The sequence below is a fragment of the Tetrao urogallus genome, assembly GCF_951394365.1.
Source record: "Tetrao urogallus genome assembly, chromosome: 1".
Taxonomy (NCBI): Eukaryota; Metazoa; Chordata; class Aves; order Galliformes; family Phasianidae; genus Tetrao; species Tetrao urogallus.
Genome location: NC_136813.1, coordinates 92,634,427 through 92,662,362, shown reverse-complemented (window position 1 = coordinate 92,662,362; position 27,936 = coordinate 92,634,427). Strand labels below are relative to the sequence as shown.

The window sequence follows — 27,936 nt, the reverse complement described above, 5'->3', positions numbered from 1 at the left end:
CAGTCATATATGTGTTACACGTGAAGATGCACTTGGACAAGCATTCTGGCAAGCACAGGGTAAGTGCATTAAGAAGAGTAAGACAGAAGCCCAGTGTTCTGGGCAGGGACTTCTCCCACAAGGCTGCCCTTGGCACATCCTTCCATCCAGCCCGCACAGGCAATCAGATTGCTTTTGCTGAGATCTAAATGGAAATTACTTCACCATACAGTGAGACAGTGTGCTGTGCAAACAGTTTATGGCCTACACAAAGATAAACAGGAGAAGTAAACTGCTTCATGGCTGCCCTAATTGAAGGAATCATGCTGCTGTGTGTAGGCAACTGTCACTGCTGTCATTCCTTCCCAGTTGCGTCACCACCCTCCCTCTGTGAAGGGTTCAGAGCAGCATTCCTTAACCCCTGCTTCAGAAGAATGCATTTTTAAGCCACCTTCAGTGCTAGAAAAATGGTCCTGATTGCTCCTGTTGCTAGTACAAATGCTCCTTCCACGCCTCTCCATATCCCTATCAATTGTGCTCAATTTAAAGAAGCCACATTTAATCTTCAGCTGTACTGCCCTAACTGAGAAGATGGGGCAATGAAGCGCGAAACTCAAGAGTCTTTCTTGGGCTAAGAAAAAATTACTGCCATCCATGTCCTGTTTCCCTTTCATCCACTGGAACTAAGTGTAGCAATTAATGCCTATGATGTATGAGCTATGGTATTTTCACAGATATTAGCAGCAAGGCAGCATACACTGCTAAATGATTCATCAAAAAATTAAAAGCTGTCTTTGCTTCATATACTAATTTTGTTGTTGAAAACTGATTAAAGATAAGATACATTCTGCCACAGTATAATTCTATTTTAATTGTTATCACAATTTTTTAAAATCAAGAACAGTACTATGAGCTTTGCTTTGTTTTGTTTAACTGGTTCATTCTTCCCTTCCAAAGATGCATTTTTTGCCTTTGGCTCCATGAAACCAAACATAATCAAAAAGGACAAGCCTTTGGCACAGTTCAGGTTCATAACTGGTCTACACTCTAACTTTGCTTTCAGATACGTACAGTTTTCGCACCATCCTGCTGCAACAGTAAAATTTATCTCACCTTCCCTGTGCCCTGTACCAAGGATTACAATTGCCAATTTCTTCCCTCTAAAACATTAGATTTTAAGTTATTTTTGAGATAACCAGAAGAGAATAATTCAATTTTCCCCATCAGGAGCTTCTTACACATATTCCAGCTTCCTAATGCAAAAAGGGCTGCTTCTAACAAAGCAGGGAGATGGAACTATCTCTGGAAGATAGTTCTGTGGTAAAGTTTTCCGATTTCGTCTTAAATTAATACATAAAGTGATGTACTGAAAACTATATATATATATATTTATATAAAACTATATATATAGTTACAATCAACATGAACACTAACTGTTATTTTTTCCCTAGAAATGGATAAGCTGCAGTATCCTAGGGGAAAGCAAAAACATTTTGCAAGTTTGTGGGCATTAATTTATAGTGGCTTCACGTAAAGAACACCCATAACACTCACTCACTAAAATGCTGGTAGTAAAGCTAATTAAAATGTATGTGCATTCTACGTACTTTTGGTGATCAATTTCTACAAAGGAAAATAAAAAATATGCCTCTGAATGACATCTTAGAATTTTTTATTGCCATATCAATTGTTTCTTTGCTCCCTGAGAAAAACTGATTTTAAATCAAAATCAAATAATTGCTTTATTTCAAAATCTCTATTGCAGGCCTGGTGTTTTCGGTTTTTTTTTCTGCATGAGACTAACACTTCTCTGTGAACACCAGCATTTTCAATAGAAGAATGTATAATACAGCTTAAGATTCTAATAGGAAAAATAAAATAAAAAAAAAAATAAACAAACATATTTACATACTTCTATCACTGCAATCATTACGATTCCTTGATATGGAGGATTTGAGTTTCTATATGATATTTAAGCAAGCTATGAAAACTTAAGAGATCTAAGAGAACTAAGTGATCTAAGAACTAAGCTCATTTAAACGCTGGTACAGCCTAATTCAAACCTTAAACAGGAAATTAAATTTGATGTAATTTAAGGGAAGAAGGGACAAACAGGAGGAGTTAGTAAATTAACTCAGACCTTTCTTGGAAGCTGGGTCCTATATTTAGTTTTCACTTCTGAAAATCTTCTACCTTAATGCTACATTGGAAAGCTCTCATCATGTTGGCTTCCAAAATATAACGCACTCTTTAATTTAGCCACAGAATTGGAAAATATGAAGCCTTTTGACCTTTTCCATACTACCTGCCCTTCAAGTTTAACATCAATAATGGCAAATGCATACAACTAAATCATGCTGATGATGTTAACCACCTCACTAGCACTGGTTATGTATTTGCTTTGTCCATGCTAGTATCCATTCAAATTGTGCTTCATACCCACACAAACAAGTGATTTGCTTAGCTGCTTGAGTAAAAGGGACCACAGTTCTATATTTTACATTTTACCATTAAAGAACAACGTAATCAATTAATGCATGAAAGAATAAAGGAATAAATTACTCAAATACATATGATGAAGTATATGTTCCACTTTATTACACGCTAGTACATAACATTATAAGTGGACTATTATGTCCAGGAACTGAGACTATTGCTGGAAGATATTAATACACACGTATCTCTATTAGTCTCAGTTTCTTTAATTAGCTGAGAAAAATTAGACAAGTTAAAGAATAAATGTGCACTGTTTTTCTTAGACTTTTTGTTCCAAAATGGAATGATACTGTTTTGTTCAATGAATTAATCAAAGGGAATATTTAAAGATAATTTCACTGAGACAAAGCCTCCTCGTGCTGAATATATACTTAGAAAAGGCAGCCAAATTTTAGTTTGAGTATTCAAAGACAAAAGCTAATTTCATAGGAGGTTTTTGGAATTAGGATGAGACAGCTGGGAAGCTGGCACATGTTCTAGTAATAAAGTTGGTGCGTTAGTTACACAACCACTAAAATGCTTTCTATAGATAAAGTTAAAAGAAAAAGCAAAATTAAGACTTCCAAAAGCAGACCTGGAAAATAGTCCTCCTCAAAATTGAAGACTGTACTTCCCATTGCAAGCCATTAAGACTGGATTTTTCTCTCTAATGTTTATTCTACCAAAGGGGAATATTTAATGTATGAAAAAAAAAATAGATATGCACTTCTAGAACATAATGCCTCACAATTTTCATGTGGAACTAATACATGAAAGCATGTTTTCTATTTATTTGTGTAAAACAATTACACTTTGAATCAAGATGTCAAATACTTAGTCTTGATGGCCAGAACCGAAACAAAAACTCCCGTTTGTTTTCAAGTGTAGGCCAACAAAATGTCATGAATTTATCTATATTTTTCAAAAAAGATAGTTGCCACAAAAACAACATAATCATGTGAACATGGCAGGACACGAAGAATCTGAGGATTAGTTCAAAAGCACATTCCAGTCTTTTTACACAGCAGAGGAAAATATTAAGCTTAAATCTGCATCGATATAGTAAAATGACATTCTATCAAGGGAAGCAGGCTCCTGGAGGATTTCTTCTATTGGAATATAATTTAAGCAAAACCACACTCCGATATTCTGACCTTACATAAGGCAAGACTTACTGTGTTTACTATTTACCACATTTGCACTTGACCCAAAATATTAATAATACATTGCTTTTCCATCAACAAGACTAGTAAATCATAAAAAAGATTTCTCCTTAATTGCAATATATTCTGAAGTATTCTGCTGCAGTGGAATAGCGGTGCTTTAAATTATAACGTTTAACCAAAAGCTATCAGTTATTTTAATGCAAATCCATTAGGCTAATTTTATCAGATCCTGCTCATATGTTACAGTAGATTATCATTCTTAATGAAAATCTCATAATAAAACACAGCGGAGTTAAATTAATGTGCGCTATTTGGATAGCAATGTGCGAGTGGTTTTTAATATGGAATACATCCACACATTATCATTTTCCAAATACAGCATACTGCACAGCCTTGATGGAAATGAAAAACAAGAAAGTATTAATTTAAAGGCAAGTTAATAACATTTCAAATCTAGTTAAAGCTATTAAAATTTTTAATATTATCCCCAAATTTACAGCTAATGGGTCTAGCCACCAGGGTTAACCTCCCTTTAAAATACTGTCAATGAGTGGATTTCAAATCTTTTAGACACATAAATCTGCAGGGGTAAAAAAAATAAAAATAAAAAAATAATAAAAAAAAAAAGTGTAGTACACTAGAAATATACTAGATCAATAAAGGTAGGAGCTATAACATCAGGCTAGTTTTCTCTTGCTAGGAAGCCAGCATATGATCTCCTGCTTGCAACTTCAGATTGCAAACATAGTAAAAATACCATGTCAAGCATCAGTGATAAAACTGTTTCCTAACTGTTTAAAAAAATTCAGCAGAATTAGGGAATACCAAACTGATTGCTAAAGGGCAGCACTACATATTAGAGCAGGCAGGCCAAGCTTATGCCGAATCTTCCACATTTGCTAACAGGTATGCAAAGAGGCTGCCAAATGTTTTTGCAGGCTGCTGCACTGACCCCACTGCCTTCCTTTAAATGAGACCTGACTGACTGCTATGCTGACAGGAAGCATTACATCCAAACTGCTTATTCTCTGTTGTAAGCCAAGAGACACTGATTTCTTGTATCACCTACTATGCTGAAGGTGAGCAGAAAAAAAATCACAAACAATTGCACATGATTGAAGAGCAGAGCAACTGCTTATTCAGTCACACACTGTAAGAATTACCTGGAGCCTGGATGGCTCAGGAACAGCTCCACAAAATCCGCTATGCAGCCAGGACAGCAGCAGAATGCTCTGTTGCTTACACCTGGCCACCAGAAAAAGCCACCTCCCTTGCTCCGTCTAAAATCATAGAATTGCTCAGGTTGGAAAAGACCTTAAAGATCATCAGTCCAACCACAACCTAACCATCCTACCCTAACTCTAACAACCCTCCACTAAATCATGTCCCTGAGCACCACATCCAAACGGCTTTTAAACACATCCAGGGATGGTGACTCAACCACCTCCCTGGGGGAGCCTATTCCAGCTCTTAACAACCCTTTCTGTAAAGAAGTTTTTCCTAATAACCAACCTAAGCTTACCCTGGCACAACCTGAGGCCATTTCCCCTCGTCCTGTGTGGAATCAAGAGCCATCGATTTCTTGCAGGCTTTATAAAAAAGCCACACTCTCTTGACCACAAATTCAGTGATAACATGTCCCAGTGACCAACAGAGATAAATACATATTTTTATTAACTCTGTGGATCCCTGCAACCTCAGACTCACCATCAGCTAGATTTTACACCTCAACTCCAGCAAGAGCAGACCTGGAAGTTTGAATTCAGTCTGCTGCCCTACTCCATATGAACTGAGAGTAGGAATGGTCCCTCAGGAAACACAGGAAAGTGAATAATGCCAAGTACTGTGCTAGGAAAAGTTTATTCGCATTTTTAAATAAAGACTGTAGCTTATAAAAAATGAATGAAAAGACTGTCCTGTCAGTGACCTCGCTCACTCTCTAGACAAGATCATAACTTCCTTTTCACGGGAAAGAAGTTTGCAAATAGATGCACTATTGCTATTTTGGTCACTATTTATTAAAGTATGTACAGAAATAAAATCGTCTGACAAACTGGTTCTACAATAGTACTAGTTGTCTTTAAAGTATAACATTACATTATGCTTTTCAATTATTTACAGCTGATGGCAGTTATTCCATTGATTTGGGAGAGAAAGGACTCAGTTAGACATTAATTTATGGTTTTAGAACAGTTGGTCTTTGTTGATTTCAGGTTGAAAAGCAAAGCTTCTAAAATGGGACAAATCTACACATTGTGCTCTTTAATGCTATGACTTGGTACTAGCCACAGCTTCATAAACTCTACATAAAACTAGCTGTGCCTGTGAAGAGCATCCTAGGACACGTTTTATGAACGGTGGATGCTTACTGCAGAAGCTTCTGCACGGACCTGCTGGCAGTATCAGGAGGACACAGAGCCCTCAGGGAAGTGTTCTCTCAAGCACAGCAACAGAAGTAGGAGTAAGGGCTAAGATGATAAATTCTGTGGGACATAAACAAGCATTCTGCATGGTGCAGCTCAGTTGGATGCACTCAGAGCCAGCCTCAGCACTCTCCATGCCACAGGAAGGCTGGAGGTCAGAAAGTATGAAGGGCTGGGACAGAGCTGTGCCAGGAATTTATACTGGTAACAGACAGCCCTCACCTCATCTGCAGCAATAGGTATTTTTCTCTGCTCTTCTCATTTCTCTGTGGTGAAAAATTTTAGACTTGGGAGAAAGAGGACAATAGCTTTGCATTGTAGCCAGCAAGCATGTACATTTCTAAGGGATTTTTGAAAGGTGGCTTCAATAGTTTGCCTCTTCTTTTTTATATTTTACATTCATATTATTACATATTATTTTCCTGAAGTCTAAACATCTTAACCTTGTAGAAATGTCAGCCTCAGTAAAGAAACGAGCTCTACCTAATTTGTCCTCATTTCCACTCATCCAAAATCCCATTAAAATGAAGTGCTCGTTTTTTTTTCCCCCTCCTCCTCAATATTCATTTTCCATTCAGAACAGGGCATTTTATTCCCAGGTGGTGAAAGCTCACATATGGAAATGCATTTAATTGGTTTAAAGATTTAAATATAATCTCTTCCCACTCCATTCTCACTGAACTGGCTCTCCAGTAATTGAGCAAAACACTCAACAGACAGTTATATAAGACAGAAAGACACAAGACAGCTTCTCCAGCCTTAGAAAGACATTTTTGCAAATCATTTTACTAAAGCATTAATGCTTTTGATGAGAGAGCTTACCTACACAGACAATGAATTTTAGAAAAACTAAATGAAGAAAGACTCCCTTTTCCAAGGCATTTCTCTTTGGCACTCTTCTGTCACAAGCACATGTGAGATATCACAGCCAGGAGCCCTCTGCTCCCTCTTTCCTTACCTGCTCTGCCAAGCACACTACCATGGATTACTGTCTGGTCTCATTTTGTCTTCGCTTCCTGCAAGTCCCAAATTCTCTCTTTTTTTTTTTTAATCTCATCTTCTGTCATCATCTCCAGCCCTTACTGGTAGTGCTGTAAGTGCTGCAAAAAATCACTATCTATTTTGCAGATATTTACATCATATTCTACCGTTCTTATAAAAATAGTAACATAAGAACAATTCATTTAAATACATATTGTAGGACAAGTGTGGCCTTTAAAAATACTGTGCTGCTTTGACTACTGACTGGGGTAAAAGGTGCAAGTTCCTGCTTCGAACTGACACACTATTCTGAAACAAATGCAAAACATCCCATACACAACTTTTCTGTGTTAACTGCTACACATGGCAGTCAAGTTATTGAACGGTACTTCAACTGAAAACAAACAAACAAACAAACAAACCAGAAACACTTCTTCCGTTACTATTCAAACCATACACAATGACCAAACACTTCCAAAAAATACTTGTAATGGAAAAGGGGAGGGGATTAAACTTGCAAATTACAGAAGACGAAACAAAATGATGCTGCAATTTAGAGTATTTTGCTATTTGGAACATTTCTTGTCATAAAGAGCAAGTGTACAAAGCAGTAGGAACAGTCTTCCAGCCACAAGCTAACTGCCCATGAATTTACCTCTGACAACTTCTTCCACGGACTCTGTAGTTGTGGTAGTAGTGGTTGCAATACTGGTAGTTCTTTCTGTTGCTTCCTCATACTCTTCCTCTGTCTCTTCAATTTCATCACCATCATCATCGTCATCATCATCAGCATCTTCATCTTCCACAACAGTTAGCTCCTCATCTTCCTCTGGTTGTTCTTCTACTACCTTATCATCGCTAAACAAAGAAGATTATAATGATGAGTCGGCAACAATGATTCCAAAGTGCTAAGTGAGACATTTTATAGGCTACACTGTAAGGACAGGAAGATGTTTCCTCATCTCCCTCTTCCACCTTTAAATAAAACAACATAGATAGTCAGGGACTCTGAAATGCCACAATGAATGAGAAATCAGAGGGGAAAAAAAGCATTAGCAATGCTGTGAGAAAACTTGCAGGATACCAGACTGGAACTCCTCTTTGTACACAGGGATGGAAAAAAGAATTCTCATCAGCAGTACCATATTTTGACAGCTGAATAACACTCCAAATACGCTTGCTTCACTCTGCCATCAACAAATCAACTTGTAGTCTGAAAAAAGCCCAAATTAGCCCAAAATGCACTCAGCTCATACACGCATGAAAGCAGAGAGTTCCTCAGGATTTTCTCACCCAGGAGACACCTAATTCAAAGACATGCTGTGGGCTACTTTGCCTGTCATCCTCAGAGGACAACTCAGTGTCAAACCAAGCATCCAGCTGACCCTTAACTGTCTACAAATGACTGTTTCATTCTATTGTTACAACAGTATCCTGTGAATAGAAAAGCCACTATTAAGGGAGTTGTGGACAAAGCAGTTTCCACAAGGTTTAGTGAAAAGACATTGTTCAAATTTTTTGTGGGAGGGAGGGGGTAGCTGACACACTGCTGCAATTCATTCTTCAGCTGACTGTTGCTAGCTCTTCTCTCTGTGGTTTTGTGTTCTTCAGGCACCTCAAAGCATGCAATGGACACAGCAGCAACACTAAGGACCTAATTATCCAGAAAGAGAGAAAAGCCTTCCAGTTTTGGCCCTCTGTACAAGAAGCACTGACCAAATGCTGAAGTCTGCAGGGTTTTCCTGATAAGACCCCTCTCTTAGCCAGTAGGCAGCCGCTCAGCATGGCAAGCTCAGATAAGCTACACCACAAGGCCTATAGTACTATGGTACTAAGCTGCCACATAGCGGATGGGGCCCTGGGCAACCTGATCTGGTGGTTGGCAACCCTGCCCACAGCAGGGGAGTTGGAATTAGATGGTCTCTGTGGTCCTTCCAACCCAAGCCATGATTGTATGAAATGTAAGCACACATCTGAGCTCATGAAGAAACCTCAAATTATTGGGCTAAACCTCGTAATATATCACAGGATCCTAAATGATCCTAAACGACAATTCCTGCAGCAATGTAAAATTTGCAGGAGTTCAATCAGTTTTCAGCACTAAGAAGGAATACTGCAGTCAGTTACCAAACATGTTTGGTGGCTTAATGCATCAAGAAGATCAGAATTGCTCATTATTCTGAACGATATACAGGCAATAGGCCAAAATACATACACTTACTGACTGCTATTGCTGTTTTTGGAAGATTTCCTAACTCAGCACCAGCTGTAGGAAAGTCTCACATTAGTTAATCTGTCCTCTTCTTGAAATTCACTGCTAATTAGTAAATTATCTTTAAATATTCAAACATGCAGTGACTTTTTATCATACACAAGAGGTTTTGCAGCTTTTTTTTCATGGCATCACATATGCTTGAACAGCCTTTTGTTTGACGTTAACACCTTGCCTCTTACACTTCATTTTGAAGACTAAGACTGTAACGTTTCACTTTACAATATGTTGTCCAGTACAGCTTTGAGAGTAAACTCAGAGCAAAAAAGAGGATAGAATGGTCTTTTAAAAAGTGTTGGGAAGAAATTAGGAAACAGTGAAAAGAATCTTGTATGCCACAAGCACGATTAGTAGGAATAAGTTAAGACTTTATACAAACAAGCATGCATTCTCTATTTCTCATTCACAAAATAACTGGCCTTTCAAAACACAGGAAAGAATTAAATAATACAGCTTTCCACTGAGTGAAGCCTAGGCAGGCTACAAAAATGGGAATAGTAAAACTAAATTGCAGAAGAGTCTGCAAAAGTGATTTCTGTTTACATGGGAAAGACTGAAAAAGGGACGAAATCACCAGGTTCTTCTCTTAGTTTTTCATTTCAAAGAACTAAATTAGAAATTCCAGCAATTCTACAATATGGTCTTCCTCCGGCATTCCAATCTCAGTATTTCCAAAATTACCATCTTCGTTCTTAGTAAATCCTTTGGAAGCAACAGAATTCTTCTGTTTCCATTTCAAAACATTAAACCTTTTTAGGAGCATGAAATAATTGCTACACATACACCGTAACCTTTGAATAGCCAAAGGGAGATGAATTTTTAAGTTCTAATGACTGTTTCTGATCTTCAAGCTAAGGAGTTTCTAGTCTTGGCTACCTACAGACATTCAAACTAGATGTGCTGAGTATAAGGCACTCAGATTTTGATCTAGAGCATCAGACAGACTATGCCTTTCAACTTCACAGAAAGCTACTCTCTCTTTCTCTCTTTCTCTTTCTCTCCCTCATTTGAGCTAAAAATACAGGAACTTTTAGGAAAGTGCAATTACTTTTCATTTTCCTTTCACATAAATGATTACTCTCAGATACTGGCAAGTTCATAAAGTTAAAAAAAAAAAATAAAAAACCAACCCTCCAGTCCAATCACTCAACACCTCACACTAATGAAACAAACAAACAAAAAGGAAAGTCAATTAGTCATACGGAAAGCTACTTCAAAAACAATTTGTATGCATGCATCCAATAACCATCTGTTTTTAGCTACACAGCAATTAACTATGTCAGTCTCCAGCATGGAGACTACTGGAAACTCGGCATCAAGGCCAAGCTTTTCGTGTTAAGGGGGGGCGTGACGGAGACAGGATGTAAGAAGAAAATTCTCTATATGTAGCAGTTGCTTCAGCTCACCATCACAGTAGTCCCTGGTTTCCTATCTAGCGATTTATCAGAAGGAAATAGGGAACCTGACTACAGGTTGCCCCAACCTGCATCCCCTTTATGAGTTGCTCCTTGCTCCAAGAACTGTACATCAGAGAAGGTTGTTTTTGCGTGATTTTTTTTTTTTTTAAGCAGGAATAATAGAAGACTACAACAGTCAAAGCTGACAGAATCAGGCTCCTGAAAATATTCTAAAAATCTTCCAAAAAAGATTTTTTGTGCTAGATTCTTGATACCATTTGTGATCATTCCTAAAAAACTGCATCTGTGCTAGCAACACATATGGCAAAATTCAAATCACAGAAATGGTATTTTGCAGGATTTATTTTACTGCCAAAGCTACAAGAAAAAGGAACAATAAAAACACAATAAAAGTGCTTTTGCCGTTGATTTTGATACCTAAATGGAAACGTAAGCCTTGCTATATACTTGTAGAAACATGATACCTGAAATTGGGCTCTGCAAGGTTTTCTCTTCCCTATTAGTCCTGATGTTCAAAGAAGAGTGGAAGGGGAAAAGTGCTTTGCACTTTCTCAATAGGATTCTTCTTCAGTGAAACTGAATACCAGAATGGGACTAGTATTATGCTCAGCTACACAACACAGTAACACAGAGCAAACCACTCAAACATAAAACAGTGAGGGACATACCCTAGCGAGCTCTAACAATAAAAAAAGCAACTGTTTACATCAGAAATCAATGCAAGTACGCTAATTCATGCTCTCCTAAGACTCAATCACAGCACACATGCTAGCAGTGCAAGCAGAAAATAACATCTGCTAAGAGATAACGGTCACAACATGATCAAGAAAAGCAATAATGTGTGAGTAGCTTAAGATCACTCTTCAGGGGCCAAGGGCCACTGGTGAGGAGGAAGAATCCCAGTGTTTGCCAGTAAGGGGACACTGAGCCTTACCCTTCAAGATAGGTTTAGTGTCTATAAACAATGCTAAGTCCCAACGGATCTCTGTCACAAAGACAGGAGCTGGAGTTGGCACTTCTAGTATTATGAAAGGTACTACACCTCCTGTAACACAACAAGAATAACTATCCTTGGGTTTATTTCTTTGGACTTCATTGTTGTTACTATTCTGAGTCTTCCCCAAAGAGCACAAAAAGGAACAACAGAGAATTAAGTTATACTTCAGCTTTTGGACCGATGCGTCTACTTTCTGAATGGTGCCAAAACCTCCCTGCTGCACACTGCATAAAGCTCTGTTTCTTCATGTCATACCTCATGCTCCAGAACCATTTCACATTTCTCCATCAGCACCTGCACAGTGCTGTTTCCCACAGACATAGTGCCTCACAGTTTTTGCACACCTCTCACCTCAGCATCCACCTTCTTCCAACAGAAGCTTACTACAAGGTGAATATGGATGCTGGTATTTTTCTCAGAAATCTTTGAGTTTTAATATATGTAGCAGGTGTGCTTAATTCCCATTATTACATTTTACCTTCTCTGCTTTATGAGTATGCCTCAGTTTTGTTTCTTCTTTGCAGTATCTTAACATTTCCATATATTCCCTCGATGCCATTCCAGGCAGGGTTTTATTAGCACTACAGACTGAAGTGTTTCGTTTAAAAGACACTGTTGACATTTTGCCTTAGCTTAAGTGGCACTGGTGACAGCATTTTTCAAAGTCTGCTCAAAAAATATTTCTTGATACACTGACAAGTTCACAGATTTCTAAAGCCATATTATCATCATCTAAATTTAACAATTCAGCAGTAAACAATGGAGGTTAATTCTGAGGCTTGAACACAGGCACGAAAATATTTGCTATTTTCATACAAAACATCACTGTACCTCATTCTGCTGTCAGCAGAGACTTCTGGCAGACCAGGCAGCACCACTTCCTTTAATAGTGGACACAGAGGTCACAGCGGCTTTGAACCTCCTGCTCCTATCTCCCCACATATGGGATATGAAAATTCATTCCTTTATCATGGAAATAAGACTTCCTTCAAGCATCCAAGCAGTGCAGTGGGTTGTTAAAAGGAATCATCTACATTCCTATCTGTGATGAAACACATTACTTCAAGTTCGGCAGTTGTAGTACTATTTCTGATGCAGCAGAGGCACTGGAGTTTCAGGCAGCAAGTTCCATTTCCAGCACTGATATAAATAAAAACATACCAATGGGCATATTTCTGTTTCTAGAAGACATACCACTGTACAGCTACTTTCAATATGTATCTAGGCACATAGTTACAAACAGTGCTTAAAGCATAGTTCTGTTTATGCATATCTAATAACTTTCTTTACTTAACCCATCACTTCAGTAAGAACTGACACCAACATATCGTTTCACTTTACTCAGAATTGAGCATATTCCCATTTCTTCTTGAAGACAAAACTGGAAGACTGGTAAAAGGAAACAAATGAAAGTGAATTATGCTCACTTACTGATCAAGAAATGAGAAAAAGAAGATGAAGGTTTGATTTTAGTATTCCATACAATGTCCCTACAGTGGAGACAAAAACAGAATACAAATAAAGAGAGCAATTAGTTTTCTTTCCAACTGTGCTTTAGGACTCATGGGACTTCATCACAAGCTATGTTTTAAGAAGAGATTTCTGTCTGTAATTATTACCTTCAGACAAAAATTTGGCAAAGCTTTCAATTGCCAATAACAAATAACTAAGAACTAATTAGTAGTTTGGGGAAGTGCCTCACACCTTTGTTTGCAATAAACTCTCATCCATTTGGCACGATTTTGCCAAATAACAACTTGAACATACTTCATCACTAGGTGCAAAAGGAATGAAAAGGTGTGAGAGACAGATGTTTTGAAATCTGAAAAGATTAGCATTCACTAGACTTCTGAAACTATTTTAACGCAAATAGATTCCATCTGCACTGTGGTTGTTGTTGTTTTTTTTGTTTTTTTTTTAGCCATTAAAACTGAGTAACTAGAATCACAGATTCATTAAGGTTGGAAAACACACATTAAGATCATCCTTCCAACCATCAACCTACCACCAATACTGCCCACTAAACAATGTCCTTACTACTACATCTATGCTTTCCTTAAACACCTCCAGGGAAGGTGACTGCACCACCTCCCTGGGCAGCCTGTGCCACTGCCTCACTGCTCTTGCTAAGAAGAAATGTTTTCTAATATCCAATCTGAGCCTCCACTGGGTGCAGCTTGAGGCCACTCCTCTCATCCTCTCACTGTCACCTGGGAGAAGAGGCTGACTCCCACCCTTGTCACAACCGCCTTTCAGGCAGGTGTAGAGATGTCACGTTGGCTCTAGACAGCTGCAGGAATTAATACATGACAGACAGCTTCCGCACATAAGCTGCTGCCTTTGCTCTTCCAGCCCAGCAAGGGAAGCTGGGAGTCATTTATGAATCCTTAACTCTGACAGCTGCAGGTGCCACCATCCCATGCTTTTCTATAGCCTCTTCAGGTCTTTTAAAATGAACTTCAGGAAACATGAGACAGGACTGGATTTTCAAGTATTCGGTCTGTGTACAACTTTGCTTCTACCAGAAGACTAATGATAAACACAGATATGCATTCTAGTATATAGGAAAGATGCAGAGCATAAAGCTCTTTAAATGTGAGTTTGGAAATAGATCCAGCTGCGAACCTCTTAAGAGTAAATATCTTCACAGAAAACACAAAACAGGAACACAGAAGAGTATGACAAATGCTTGGAATCCAAACAAAATGAGTGCACTTGACCTGGCCTAATTACCAGGCTTTTGATTAAAAGCAAATTAGAAAGCTAACAAGCAAGGAAACAAATTTCCTCACAATATGCAAGTCAAAGGTTTGGGCATTTTCCACCTAGCATTTATCCAAAGCATGCATTCCTCTGACTGAAGGATGAGTTTTCTCACAAACCAGGTTTGAACCTACCACTGCACACACTGCATTCTTCTCAACAGTGCCACTAATTAAACATATGACTCAACACAGGAACTACTTAACGCTCAAAACTAAGCCAAGGGTGCACTTAGGAACATGAGTGCTCACATCACTGTACTTCCTAATATTTAACTTTGGTGTACTACTTAACTTCAAGGTAAAAGTAAGTATATTAGCCACGTGAAAATGAGCACCAGAGGAGTAAACGTGAACAAGAGTAACTTTGTTTTAGTGTAGATGAGGGAAAGTCAAAACCAAGCACAAAATGAAGATTTCAGCATTCACCTTGAAAGTATAGGAGGATGGAGTTGCACCAAAAATGTCTTTTTCCCTCAAGTGCTGGGACAGGGTGGGGGGAAACAGCAAGACAGGAACTAAACTGTGATGTAGCCATGAGATTAGGCATAGTTCCAGGACAGAAAAGGGTTATGCCAGACCCCCAGTCAACTTACCTGATCTTTTAAATGGCTTATTGGCGTCAAAGCATGTAAAATTACAGTGATCTACAGAATCAGAAGTGTAACCCACAAGATACCTTAGCCATGTTTCTGCTCTGCCTGGTAAATGACCCCAAAAGCAGAAACTGCTTAAAATGCCCTTAGTTATTTTCATTAGGCCTGGATTAAGCTATGCAAATAAATTAGATATCTCACAACATGAAGAAATGATGTGGCATTTGGGCACGTATGAACACTTTTTAAGGTACAGATAAAATTTTAAGAATTCAGATGGGCATCTTCTACCGTATACCAAATCATAATGAGAGATTCACACTGTTTAGCATTTGTGCAGCATTCATTTTGTAAATTCTAATTATTTTCTATTTTCGCTTTCATTTTTCCTTACTCTTAGATTGCAATTATGTATATTTTCACCTATCCTAACAGAAAAAAAAAAATAAAAATGAACTAAGCTATTTCACAGTATTACACAAGCTGCTTTTGAATTCTTAAGACTTTACCAAACAACAGAATTATGTGATTTTTAATGTCTCTCATCTTCCTGATTTTATAGTGTTTGTTTTTTTTTACCTTTACACATAACAATGATAACAAAAAATTGTCTGCTTTCATTAATTCCAGTAGAAAGAATAAGAAGTTGCACTAAAGATCTTTTAATCTCATTTTTAAACAGAACATCTTATAAAAGGCAGAGAAACTCAAAACTAGAAATGTGTTTACAAACACATAAAATCCATCAGAATCACAGAGCCTTCTGAAATTTAATAAATAATAAATTCAAAATCCTGACAGTGGAAGATCATTAAGACTGAATGTGATGGAAGACGGCAGGGTGAAAGTCATCTGCGTGGCCCTATTTCAGCCAGCCTGAGAATCAGCAGGAACCCCTGGATCTGTTACAAAACGTTTGTTTCTGTAAAACCTCTGCTGTAATTAGAAGGAACTGTTCAATGTCTCTTTGTCTAACCTGCTATCTCACAGCTTTATCTGAGGTACTCAGTATGAACTATGAACCAAATAAGTACATGCTTTGTCTGTGGAATTCTTCACCTCAGTACCCTCACATGGCAACTACAGTCCCAAACTGCAAGAACATCTTTGTTTTACAATTGGGAAAGCAAACAAAAAATGCCCGAAGCACATAGGCACCCTGGATGCTCAATTTAAGATGTGTCCTAACATTTTTCAAAGAACATGCCATCTTAACTTTTCTAAATGCACCTATCACCAGCATCTTCTGCAAGCATCCAGACTTTCTGCTGAGGGGATCCCCTTCACTCACACAGTCAGACCAAGCTCTTCACCAGGTCAGAATTTTACTGTTTTAACCTTTTCTTTTTCACTCAAGTCACAATTTCACTGCTATTTTTTCTCAGCAGTGATAAAAACAGAGATCCCGTGTGAAGAAATAGCATGTTATCGTGCAACGAGAGCCAAAAACATTCAAGATTAGAAATATCCTCTGTCAGCAAAATAGAAAAGTATTTACTGTTTCCATCCACATATTCGGAAGTACGTATGTAGCCTGCCTTAAAATGTGGAGAAAAAAAGTATTAACTACAGAAAAAGCTCTACTACACGGCATTTGTAATAGCACAGCCTCACAAGAAATGGAATTCTTAAATTTCCACAAAGCATCCTAATACTGATTTCATATTTCTAGTGTAGACCACAGTAACAACCTCCATCACTGAAAGGTAAAGGAGAGAAGGAACTGCTGGCTAACTTTGTGGACGAATAACCAGTTACGAATCCATTGGCACACAGATATCCTGGTGTGACAATACAAGCTGAAAAACCCAAATGCAGATTTCTCACTTCCAAATATTTTTTCACAAAGAATACACAGCACACTGTTTGTGATGGAATGGTACATATCTTTACGTCACAAGAACTTTTCAGAACATCTAGGAGAAATGTCAGAACAGTTTATTGGGCTGCTTACTACACAAATGTATACAGGGAACCTTTTGCTCCAACATTTCAGTGTTGGACAAGTGACAACATTTTTGCTTAAAACGCTTTTGCTTATTACTTAAAGAAATAACTGCAAGAAATGACTTCATTTTTTTGGGGTCTTAAAAACAACATCCCTCTCTCAAAGTCTACAATTTATTAAATATCCAAGTTTGACACCATTAAATTCCTTAAAAAAGGCTGAACATTCATGCAAATCTTATAGGCGGTTTGCACAGCTAGCAAACTGCTCTCATAAGGGGTCACAAAAGCATGGATATATCCTACTCATCACTTTCTCAATTAGATTAATTCTCTCCACCCATAGTCTCATCCATCATTTCTGTTAAGGCTTTATACTCAAATGGTGATTAGATTTGCCAACTCGGCATCGATGCAATTACCCCCCAGCGCAACACGATGTTTCATCAATTCCATTGAAATTTCTCATCCTAAGAAGAAATCCAACACTTAGCACCCTTTCTAGAGTCATTAGCAATTAACACTCCTGTGCTTTCTGAATTTTAACAACATCCACACGAAAAAGAACAAAATGCTATTAAAAGACATTGTAAATTATCTAAGTATTAAGAAATTGTCTACATGAGAGACAAAAACAATTAACATAAGGATGTAAGACGCAGTATGCTAATAGCATACTGAATATGCTAATCATATACAGAATATGCTAATAGGACAAAATACTTGAAAAGATATTCAGCATAAGCAGTAATATTGTGCCTATTACTTGATAATGACTTAAATTTAGAAAGAAAAGCAATTAAGTTTTATCATGAAAATACTTAGAACAACAGAAGTTCTTAGATAAGCTGTACCATTAATATCAGCTGTGTTAAAACAAACAGTATTTTCAGATGTGTTTTATAACAGGTATAAGATGCTTTGTTATTCCAGTTTCTAACTACAAACATTAAGGAGATATGAACTTCTGACCAGTTAGCTGAAATACTGTTTTTCAAAAATCACACCAGCTTCCACACCCTCTCCCCTCCATTAACTCCATTTCTTTAAAATACCAATTTGGCAATGGACAATTGTTATGACATCAAGTTCACCTATTTCAACAATTGCTGTTAATCTCTATTGAAGTTAATCTGGGGAGGAGGGCAATTAATAATAAGCAAGTTTGTAACTTCTTGTGTACATATTAGATCACTGACCCACAATTAAGAACAATTTGTATTACGATAGTCAAGGAGAACGCTGTCTCTGGGTGCATCCCTCCCTGCTCTTGTGTCACAGATGGCCAAACTCCCTTCAAAGCAAATCCTGGACCACTGGCATGAATTTCCATTTCCTGAACATTTTAGGGGTATACACAGCCTGTTGGCACGGCACAGAAAAAGGGAAATCTTGTTTATCCACACAAAAGCAAGTAATTTCCTGTTTCTAAGTCAGAATCTGCAGTCCAGACCCTTTGTCAGTTTCAGATCTAGTTCAACTTTACTTGTGCTTCAGGAGTGGATGCAATTAGTTTTGATTTTTTTTTTTCCTCCCAAGAATCATTTAGAAGATTCCCACTGGAGGATTTCTCACTGACATTTTAGAAATTGGCTTTCCAATTTAATGAAAGAGCTTACACAGAAGATAATTCGTTGTTTATTTTAATGCAAGTAATATGATAGCTTGAAAACAGATGAATACTCAACAGAGACAAAACGTTAATTTTGTTTTTCCTCCAGTGACTATTTCCAACAAAGAATTTAGCATCAGCACCTTCCTTTTTCTCAATTGATGTCACTGTTTTTAGCTTTCCAATACCAAAACCTTCAGGACTCCAGATATTCTATTTCTATATTCTTAAGACATATGTTCTGGACCCAGAACTGGTTCCAGTTAAGCTACTGATTTTTCACTCAACACTGCAGGACAACACTAACAGTAGAAATGATGGGAGGAGGGAAGAATGGACAAGACACAAAATGGCACGGCACACTAGCTAAACTACGAGTGAACCTGTAGAAATTGAAGGGTTTAAAAAGCAGTAGGAATCTCATTCCTAAAGCCCTTGCAGCCCTACACCAGCAAGTGTGCACAGCCAGCCAGCAGGCTGAGCCCCCTCAGGCCTGCAGCTGGTCCCATGAGGATGCTGGAGACCCAGCTCCCACGCCGCAGCAGTAGAGGTGCCCATCCACATACAGGAGCCTGCCTCGCTGCACATGCACTCACAGGAAAGGTGCACAACATACGAGGCTGAAGGCCTGACCACTGAGGTCCTCCAGAGAAGTGAAACAGAAATCTCTCCCTGAAATGGGTGACCTCATTGCAGCCCTCCAGTACCTAAACGGAGCCTATAAACAGGAGGGGAGTCAACTCTTTACAAGGGTAGATAATGGCAGGACAAGGGGAAATGGTTTTAAGTTGAAGGAGGGAAGATTTAGGTCAGATGTCAGGGGGAAATTCTTTACTATGTGAGGTACTTGAACAGGCTGCTCAGAGAGGCTGTGGATGCCTTGTCTCTGGTGGTTTCAAGGCCAAGTTGGATGGGGCCCTGGGCAGCCTGGTCTAGTATTAAATGTGGAAGTTGGTGGCTCTGCATGTGGCAGGGGGTTGGAGATTCACGATCCTTGAGGTCCCTTCCAACCCCGGCCATTCTGTGATTCTATGAAATGGGAGGAAGCAACTAGTTGACATCACCACTTTCATCTTCTAGTTTCATCAAATATTCTCCATGTCAGAGATCAGTTTCTTTCTTCCAGAGGTAGTTCAAATGCCAAACAGACTGAAGAATTAGTCGGATTTGTAAATAAGAAAGACTGATAAAAAGTAACGGCTCTTGCCTGGACAAAGTCTCCAATTGCTCTGTGATACACAGACCCAAAGAAGGGAGTCATGTTGGAATTGCTCATAGTTCCACCTAAAGTAGGCAAGACAAATTTTCAAGCACAGAAATGACAAAAGCCCATAATATTTGGCTTTTAAAATTATTATATCGACTCTTGTATATTCAACACTTCTTGCCTACTACAATTACTTGCTACATGTCGCTGTTTAACTCAGGAACTTTTCATAAATATTTTCCACAAGTAGACAAATTGCCTGTCTGGCCTGTGTAGCTTCTGTCAAGGTAACAGCATAACATACAAGGAGGACTCTGTGCAGCTGCAGCAGGTCAGGGCACTAAATGACTGTGGCCAATTTAAACGCACAGACTGATTTAATGACAACACTCCAGGGAATATCCATTGTAACTCATTTTATGTTAACTTGCAGGCATTTATGAAAAGAAGACAGTAGGTAAAACCATGCATTGATATCTTTGTACCACTTGAGTCACAAAGGTATAAAACGAGCTAAAAAGTGAAAGAAACAAAATGCACAGCTCCTCCATGTCAAGAGAGAGTCTTTGTAAAGGTACTCAGCAGAGCAGTTTTATAAGCCTCTGCTACTTTTATTCCCCGAGTGCTTGCAGAAAACAGACAATTAAAAGCACAATGTCTGACCTGGAAACAATTCAGCATAGGAGTCACATATACTATGCTGTTTTCATCATTAGGAAAAAATGTCTGGTTTTAAAAGCTTTTCAGGATTGTCTGGATTATGGGTGAAGGAGACAATTAAGAAATTTCAGTTTTTCCAGATGCCTGCCATTGGAAAAAAAAAAAAAAAAAAAGTTCTTTGAGATAGCAAAAAAAAGTATATATAGCTTTAACCATTTATTTTGCAGCATGTGGGAGATGAGCACTGCAAAACCAGGACACAACATGACCACCGCCTTATACAACATAAATTATTATTTGGGTTTTACTTCACAGATGCCTAATTTTCAGCATAAAATGGATTGCATTCCTTTGAATTATTTACTGTAGCTTTAAAAATCCTAAGGGCAGGTATGAATAAGCCATAAAACTTCGCTTGGCAGAAGTTTATGAGAAACTGTAAACCAAGCCCTTACAAAATACACAAAGCACGACAACACATTTACTACACTACCCAAATCATTAAATCAGGCTGAACATACATTATGAACATACACTGAACAGACAAAATTAATTTGGCTTGACCTGTCAAGGAAAAAAACAATGAGAAAATTAAATCCTCTATTCTAAACCTTGAAAATAAATTCAGATAGTCTCATAAAATGACACCTGACTGAATTTAGGACACTATCTTGTCCTTCTGAGCCATGAGACTCATGTCCTAAAGAAACGCTTTCTATATAACCCTCAACATTGCGCTTGTTTCCCTAGTGTAACAGAGCGATACTGACAGCAGCCTATTTTGCAGATTGCAAGGAAAGCACAGGAGGTCTGATACACAGTGATGAGAAGACAAGAAGAAGCATGCGTGAAAGTGTGTGGATAGAGAAGATCTTAAGTTTTCAGCTCAACCACCACTCCTAGAGATGTTCAGCTTGAGGTATCAAGGACAACCAAAAGCTCATAGCAAGTGTCCAGGTATGGGCAGGAGGCCATGAGGCTGTGCTGAGTTCTCAAGGGCAGCCAGAGCTTGTAGGTCATTTGTCTGAATTGCAGCTATAAATGGAGATCTCTGCAGCTATACTGAGAACCCATACCTGCACCTGGCTGTCCCTCAGGCAGTCTTCAAGGTAAGTTTAATTAAAGTATGGATAACAGCAAGGAACACCACTGAAAATGGCTTAGTTGCACACTATTTCAGGACTAGCACAACGACACCATTTCAAAAGCACAGCAGATCTCCATTTTGGCCTCACTGAAATTTGCCATATCCATCACGGCAAAACATCCTCCATCCCTTTCCCAAGCACTTCCAAGAAGTGACACACTGACGCAAGCCATGTCCTTTTCATGCTGAGGTGCAGGTCAGTCAGACTCACATTGGTCAGTACATCCATTTGTGATGATGCTGTAGCTCAAAATGTCTCCATAAACTCTTATAATGGCATGGATTAATCCTATAGTCAGGGTCACCAGTAACAGAATGGTCTCCACCTCACTGCAAGGAATGAGTTCTGTTCCAGCTGTACCACTTGCCAATTCTGAGCAAAAAAGATACTAAAATACCTACGGCAAAAGCTTCTGAGGTTAAACCACACAGGCAGATCTTAATGGAACAATAAAAACCACAGAAGTCCTCATGCAGTACTGGCCTGAAATCCTGACTTCTGGGTAGAAACAGAAAAATAAATCAGCTCAATAAGAGCTGCAATAGAAATTCTGCAGAATGCCAACAACAAATCCAGGGCAAAGTGGAAGGTTTCAGGCTGAGACAGACATTGTCAGTGCAAGATCAAATATTTATCATAAGCACAAATATAGGCTGGGCAAAGAATGACTTGTGAGCAGCCCTGAGAAGGATTTGGGGATGTTAGTTGATGAAAGACTCAATATGAGCTGGCAATATGAGCTTGCAGCCCAGGAGGCCAACCGTATCCTGGGATGCATCCAGAGAGGCATGACCAGGAGGTCAATGGGAGGTGATTCTGCCCCTCTTTTCTGCTCTTGTGAAACCCCCACTTGAAGGGGGTTTGGAACTAGATCATCTTAAAGGTCTTTTCCAATCCAAACCAGTATATGATTCTATGATTTAAGATGAAAAATAAAAACTTCAGTAGATATTTCAAACAATGTAGCTTTAATAGCATAAAATACTGGGAATTCAGCATTGAAAGATATCCTCCTGTACTTTTCCCTTCCCTTCTCCTTTGTTCTTCACAATCAGCTTAGCACTAAGGCATATATATACTTATTAAAACATATGTTTTTATATGCATGGATGGATATACATACAAATAAAAATATACAAAAATATACAACATTTGAACTACCACCTACTACTGCATGAAGAATTGAGGTTTTGCTGTGTTTTGGGTTTTTTTGTTTTAAATATGATTAAATTTCAAGAGTATTTCTGTCTCCAGTACACATGGTTTAAAGGCCGTTAGGAAGCTGAAGAGGCAGCAAGAAATACGAATGAGTCAGTATAAGAGAACTACAAATTACTTGGCTCTTCATCTGCAGTTGAAGTACAAGTGCCCATAAAAGGATCTTTTCATTTTTCTTTTGTATGCACATGTACGGGAGGTGAAGAAAAAAAAAAAGCAATATTTGCTTGGAACTTCAGAAATTGCTTGAAATGCAATTCCAGCTCCTATTCCCGGAGGATAAAGAACTTCTGAAGTTATTCCTGAACTACTCTCTTCATATATTAAATTGCTTCAAGAACAACAAAACAGAAGAGTAAGGTAAATGTTCTGTGACAAACATGAAAAAACAGAAATAAATTGCTTTATAAACAAAACAATTTTATATACAACCTTGTGTGCTCTTCCATTTGAAATATTTTAGGAAACTTTGAACTGATACATGAAAGTTGTATGTACAGCTATAATAATAACTATATACAATATATAAAGTAGATCAAACATAAGACAGATCTATCTTATCTCTCTATCATATATATATATGATATATATGTGTGTGTATATATATATATCTATACATATATATACACACACACACACACACACACACATATATATATACACAAAGGAAAAAGCAAATCAGGATGAAGTATATGCTAATTTCATACTCTAAGAGAACATTTTATAATCATAGATCAAAGAAAACAAAGATGTGAGACACAGCAACATTCCAAAGGTTAGTTTGCAAATCACACCAAAAGGTTATAAATCATGACATTTTGATAATTATTGGAAGCTTAGGTCAGAAAAAAAATCCTGAACATTGGGAGAGGGAATATACAATGTTGCCTGATAGAGATGTCTTGCTTCCAACAGCTCATGCCATTCACTCATCTACTTACAAGAGAAGACTGAAAATTATAGTAGGAAAATATTCATTTTAATTAATCTTAATTTAAATTTGTAAATTATTTTTACTTACTGCATTTTTCAAGAAGAACTCTTCCTTGCAACACAAACTAATACCTTGTCAGGGAATATTTAAATGCCCATCATGAAGAGTCTTCCTAACTTTTCATTATCTTAATGTCATCTCTTTACACCATATTACAGCAACTTAATTTCTGTCCTTCACCTCCACCCTATTCCTGAGCTTATTTTCATCAAGATTATTACAAAGTCCTCAATTTCAATTGATTCAAATCAATCCCCAAACTCACAATTACGAACTGTTAACTTTCTGCATTAAACACTTCATTTGGTCCCAGTTTGCCTTCATGGTTCTCCATGAGATTGCTTATAATTTGACTCAAGTTTTGGATTTGCCATCACTATTTGCAAAAACTGCCATATCACCACCTAAGAAGCAGAAACACTGCATTCTCTAACCTTTTTAGCACAGTATGAAATGTTCACGTCTAGGGAGTACGAAGATAATTTGTACTTAAATATTGGTTTTATGAAGAAACTCATCTTCCAGTACTGGTTTGAATTTAGTTCTCTGCTTTCACAACTGCTATCTAATCTGCTAAAGAGAGCTGTATGAGAAATTCTTGACAGCACTGGACCAGTCAATCACAACACCATCAGAACTTACATTTGGGTCAAAATTAACATATGTGCATAGGGAATGTCAAAAGGCAAAGATGAGTATGGTATGGAATAGCTGCAAGGGAAACCTCCTTCTCTAGCAGAAGCATATTAATTAGTCTTACTGTCAAAGGCTAGACATTAAAACAGATTTTCTTCTATAAATCACACTAAGAAGTTAACAGCAGAAAACAACACAGCTAACGCCTATTATAAATGAAGATATTTCAAAGTCTCCAACAGCAATGGCAGCTAAAATATCTGCTGCAATGCCCCCAGACTGCACAGGAAGCATGTTAGATAACAGTATTTGTTAATTAGTAGTCAAGAATTCATGCAATTAAGCATTTTCATATAAATATGGCAATACTTCTAACTGAAAAAAAAAAGATAAAAGCATAAAATGTGCAATAACTGTATGAGCAATAAGCTTTTACGTGGAAGGTTAAAAAAAATTATTTTAGCCACTGTAGCTGCAAATTCACTCATAGAAAGGAGTCTTCCTTCAACAATGAGGTCTTTCAGACAGATTTTTGGCATATCTTGTAAGATGGTAAGGGGAAAAAGCCACTCCTACCTTCCATCTGCATAGTCTGCATCTGCGCCTCCCCACCAGACATCTGAATCATCATCTTCAGCATCAGCTGAGTCAAGATTGTCGCTTTCCTCTGCTAATGGGCAGCAAACAAATTCCACACCACGAAACTTGTCAATTCCACAGGGCAGCAGCATGCCATAGTCATGCAGATTCATACTCTTCTCACTACAGGACTACAGAAAATAAAGTAACAACATTGTCATGAAGGAGGCTGGAAAAAGATGTCACTAATCTCAAGAGAAAATAAGGGGCCATGTACAGCTGTAGGAGGTTGAAGTTGGTGAGCTGCTTGTTCTCTGAATTTTGAAACATGACTTAAGTCATCACCTCTGCATTTACTGCTTACACTGTTGGTAGCTCCCTGCCTGTGTCTGCATTGAGCTGGCAATGTGTTCTTGCAGCACAGACAGACAACCATATCCTGGGTTGCATCTAGAGAGGCAAGGCCGGCAAGTTGAGGGAGGTGATTTTGCCCCTCTACTCTGCTCTCTTAAGACCCTATATGGAATATTATATCAAATTCTGGGGCCCCCAATAGAAGAAAGACATTGAGCTGCTGGATTGTGTCCAGAGCAGGGGCACAAAGACAATCAGAGGGCTGGAGCACCTTCCCTATAAGGACAGTCTGAGAGAGTTGGGGCTCTTCAGCCTGGATAGGAGAAGGCTCCAAGGAGACCTTATAGCAGCCTTCCAATACCTGAAGGGGGCCTACAGGAAAGCTGGGGAGGGACTTTTTATAAGGACATGTAGTGACAGGATGGGGGGAAATGGCTTTATACTAGAAGAGGACAGATTTAGACTAGATATTAGGAAGAAGTTCTTTACTGTGAGGGTGGTGAGACACCAGAACAGGCTGCCCAAAGAAGTTGTGGATACCCCCTCCCTGGAGGCATTCAAAGCCAGACTGGTTGGGTCTCTGAGAAACCTGGTCTAGCAGGAGATGTCCCTGCCTATAGCAGGAGCCTGGAACCAGGTGATCTTAAAGGTTCCTTACAACCCAAACCGTTCCATGACCTTTGCAAGCAGCAAGACCTTCCTTCCCCTGCTCTTCTGTCTTTGCCTGTATGGAAGGACTTATCACCTCCCACATACATGGTGACACAATATGCTCCTGCTCAAAATTCTCACATGTTCTATTTCACATAAAACCTTAAGGCAGAATGGTTATTTGTCTTCCTGGGCTATTAATGCTTTTAAACAGTTCACTGCAAGACAGATTTACATTTAAAATTAGAATTTCCGTACATGAAGGCTGGTGCCTTAAACACTTATTTTAAGAGGCCAATGTATATATTAGATATAGATATTATATAGTATTACAATTGCTAATATGTATCTAAGTTCATTTCTGTATTCAGTTAAAATACTGAAAATTTGAACTCTGTGCTTGACTGCAAGATGGCTTTGTACAGTTCTGTTTTTCACAAGGTCTCCTTAAACTTTTATGCTGAACTTCACATATTGCATCCTGAGGCCCTGTGAAGTAGCTGGCATAGGAATATGACACCAACTGATGGTAGCAGTAAAGGCATAGCCTTCATCAATTAAAGTTTATCAGTTAATCTTTAGCTCCAGTAGTTGCAAGGAAAGCCAGATGAGGCAGAAAACACCGTGGATAATGGAACATGGGGAAAAATAACGCTATTAAATAGGGTTCATGCTAAATAATGCACAATTTTTATTAAGTGTAACAAAAAGCCTTTTACACTACCATTCATAAGCATCCTTTTAATTTCTTTTCAGCATCACTACTGTAACTTCAGCTCATTCTCAGCATAGTGATACAGTTCTAGAAAAGCAGATTAACATACCTCTTTAGCAACAGTATGCCAGTGCAGGTGAGTTTCACACACATCCATCCTTTCCTGATGAAGGAACTTGCACTTGTCTGGTACCAGAAGGGCATCACTCACAAACTCGCCCACTGAAAGAAGAAATAATAGTAAATTAAAAAACCCATGAATAATAAACAGTAATTTTGCATCTAATTCCTCATCCTCTTAAACCTCTTGGTTGGTATACGCCAGCTTTCATGGATGAGCAGCAGGGCTGCTTGCAAAGAACGGTGCAGTTTCTGAATTTCCACAATGCTCCTGACTTTGATCTGATTTTGATACTGGATTATGGAAAGTTTAGCATAATATGGCAACTTCCACTTGAGCTATATGAAATACGTTGGACCCACTGATGACGTGTGGTGCAACGTGAAGCTAGGAGATGGCGGGATCTAGCTCATGGAAGTCTAGCACAAGATGCTGAGAGGCATGACAATGCTCTGTTTCTGCATCTACGCAGGGCTCATGTAGGGAAGGGGCCTGAAGTGCTTTGAAATATTAATAGTTTTTCCATTATGGAATAAATCTTATCCTAACATATTGTTTTTAATAATCTTAGAGTATTTACGGTACTAATAGTCCATTGAGTTATTGTTGTGATGTAGACTCTCTCTTGCAGCCTCATTACATCAGCCAGATGAATTCAGATTAACCAAGAAGGGAGGGAACATGAAGCCAGAACCAGAAGCCAGGGAACATGATGACTCATCGTCACCTGCCTACCTGGATCTGACCAGAGTAGGGGAAAAAGGACTCTGCAATGGACAGATCTGAACAAAGAAATTGTGCTGCCTTTAGCAGTAGCACAGCAACAAGAACACCACTGAAGTACATAATACTCACAGCTTCAATGCTTACAATTAAAAAGAAATTCAGCTGATGAATAACACAATTCCTTAGACTAAAATCACTAATCCTGTACAGTTCTGGCTTTACAATTAAGCAAACCCAAACCCTTGAAAAATGTTTTAAAAGAAACAAAAACAAAAAAAAATAAACAACTGTAGAATGCT

The 27,936-nt window shown here is 38.3% G+C and overlaps 1 protein-coding gene across 5 annotated transcripts in view; it reads right to left on the bottom strand.

The window, feature by feature from the left end:
• The window catches only part of APP (amyloid beta precursor protein), a gene marked incomplete at both ends in the record, with an annotated part of 202,543 nt that overhangs the window by 76,924 nt on the left and 97,683 nt on the right, over nt 1–27,936 (bottom strand). For all 5 annotated transcript variants that reach the window (XM_079537866.1, XM_079537867.1, XM_079537868.1 and 2 more), the window contains 3 exons: nt 7,680–7,882; nt 25,068–25,261; nt 26,900–27,012. In XM_079537866.1, the coding sequence (XP_079393992.1) occupies nt 7,680–7,882; nt 25,068–25,261; nt 26,900–27,012 (510 nt within the window). The remainder of the gene's footprint in view (nt 1–7,679; nt 7,883–25,067; nt 25,262–26,899; nt 27,013–27,936) is intronic.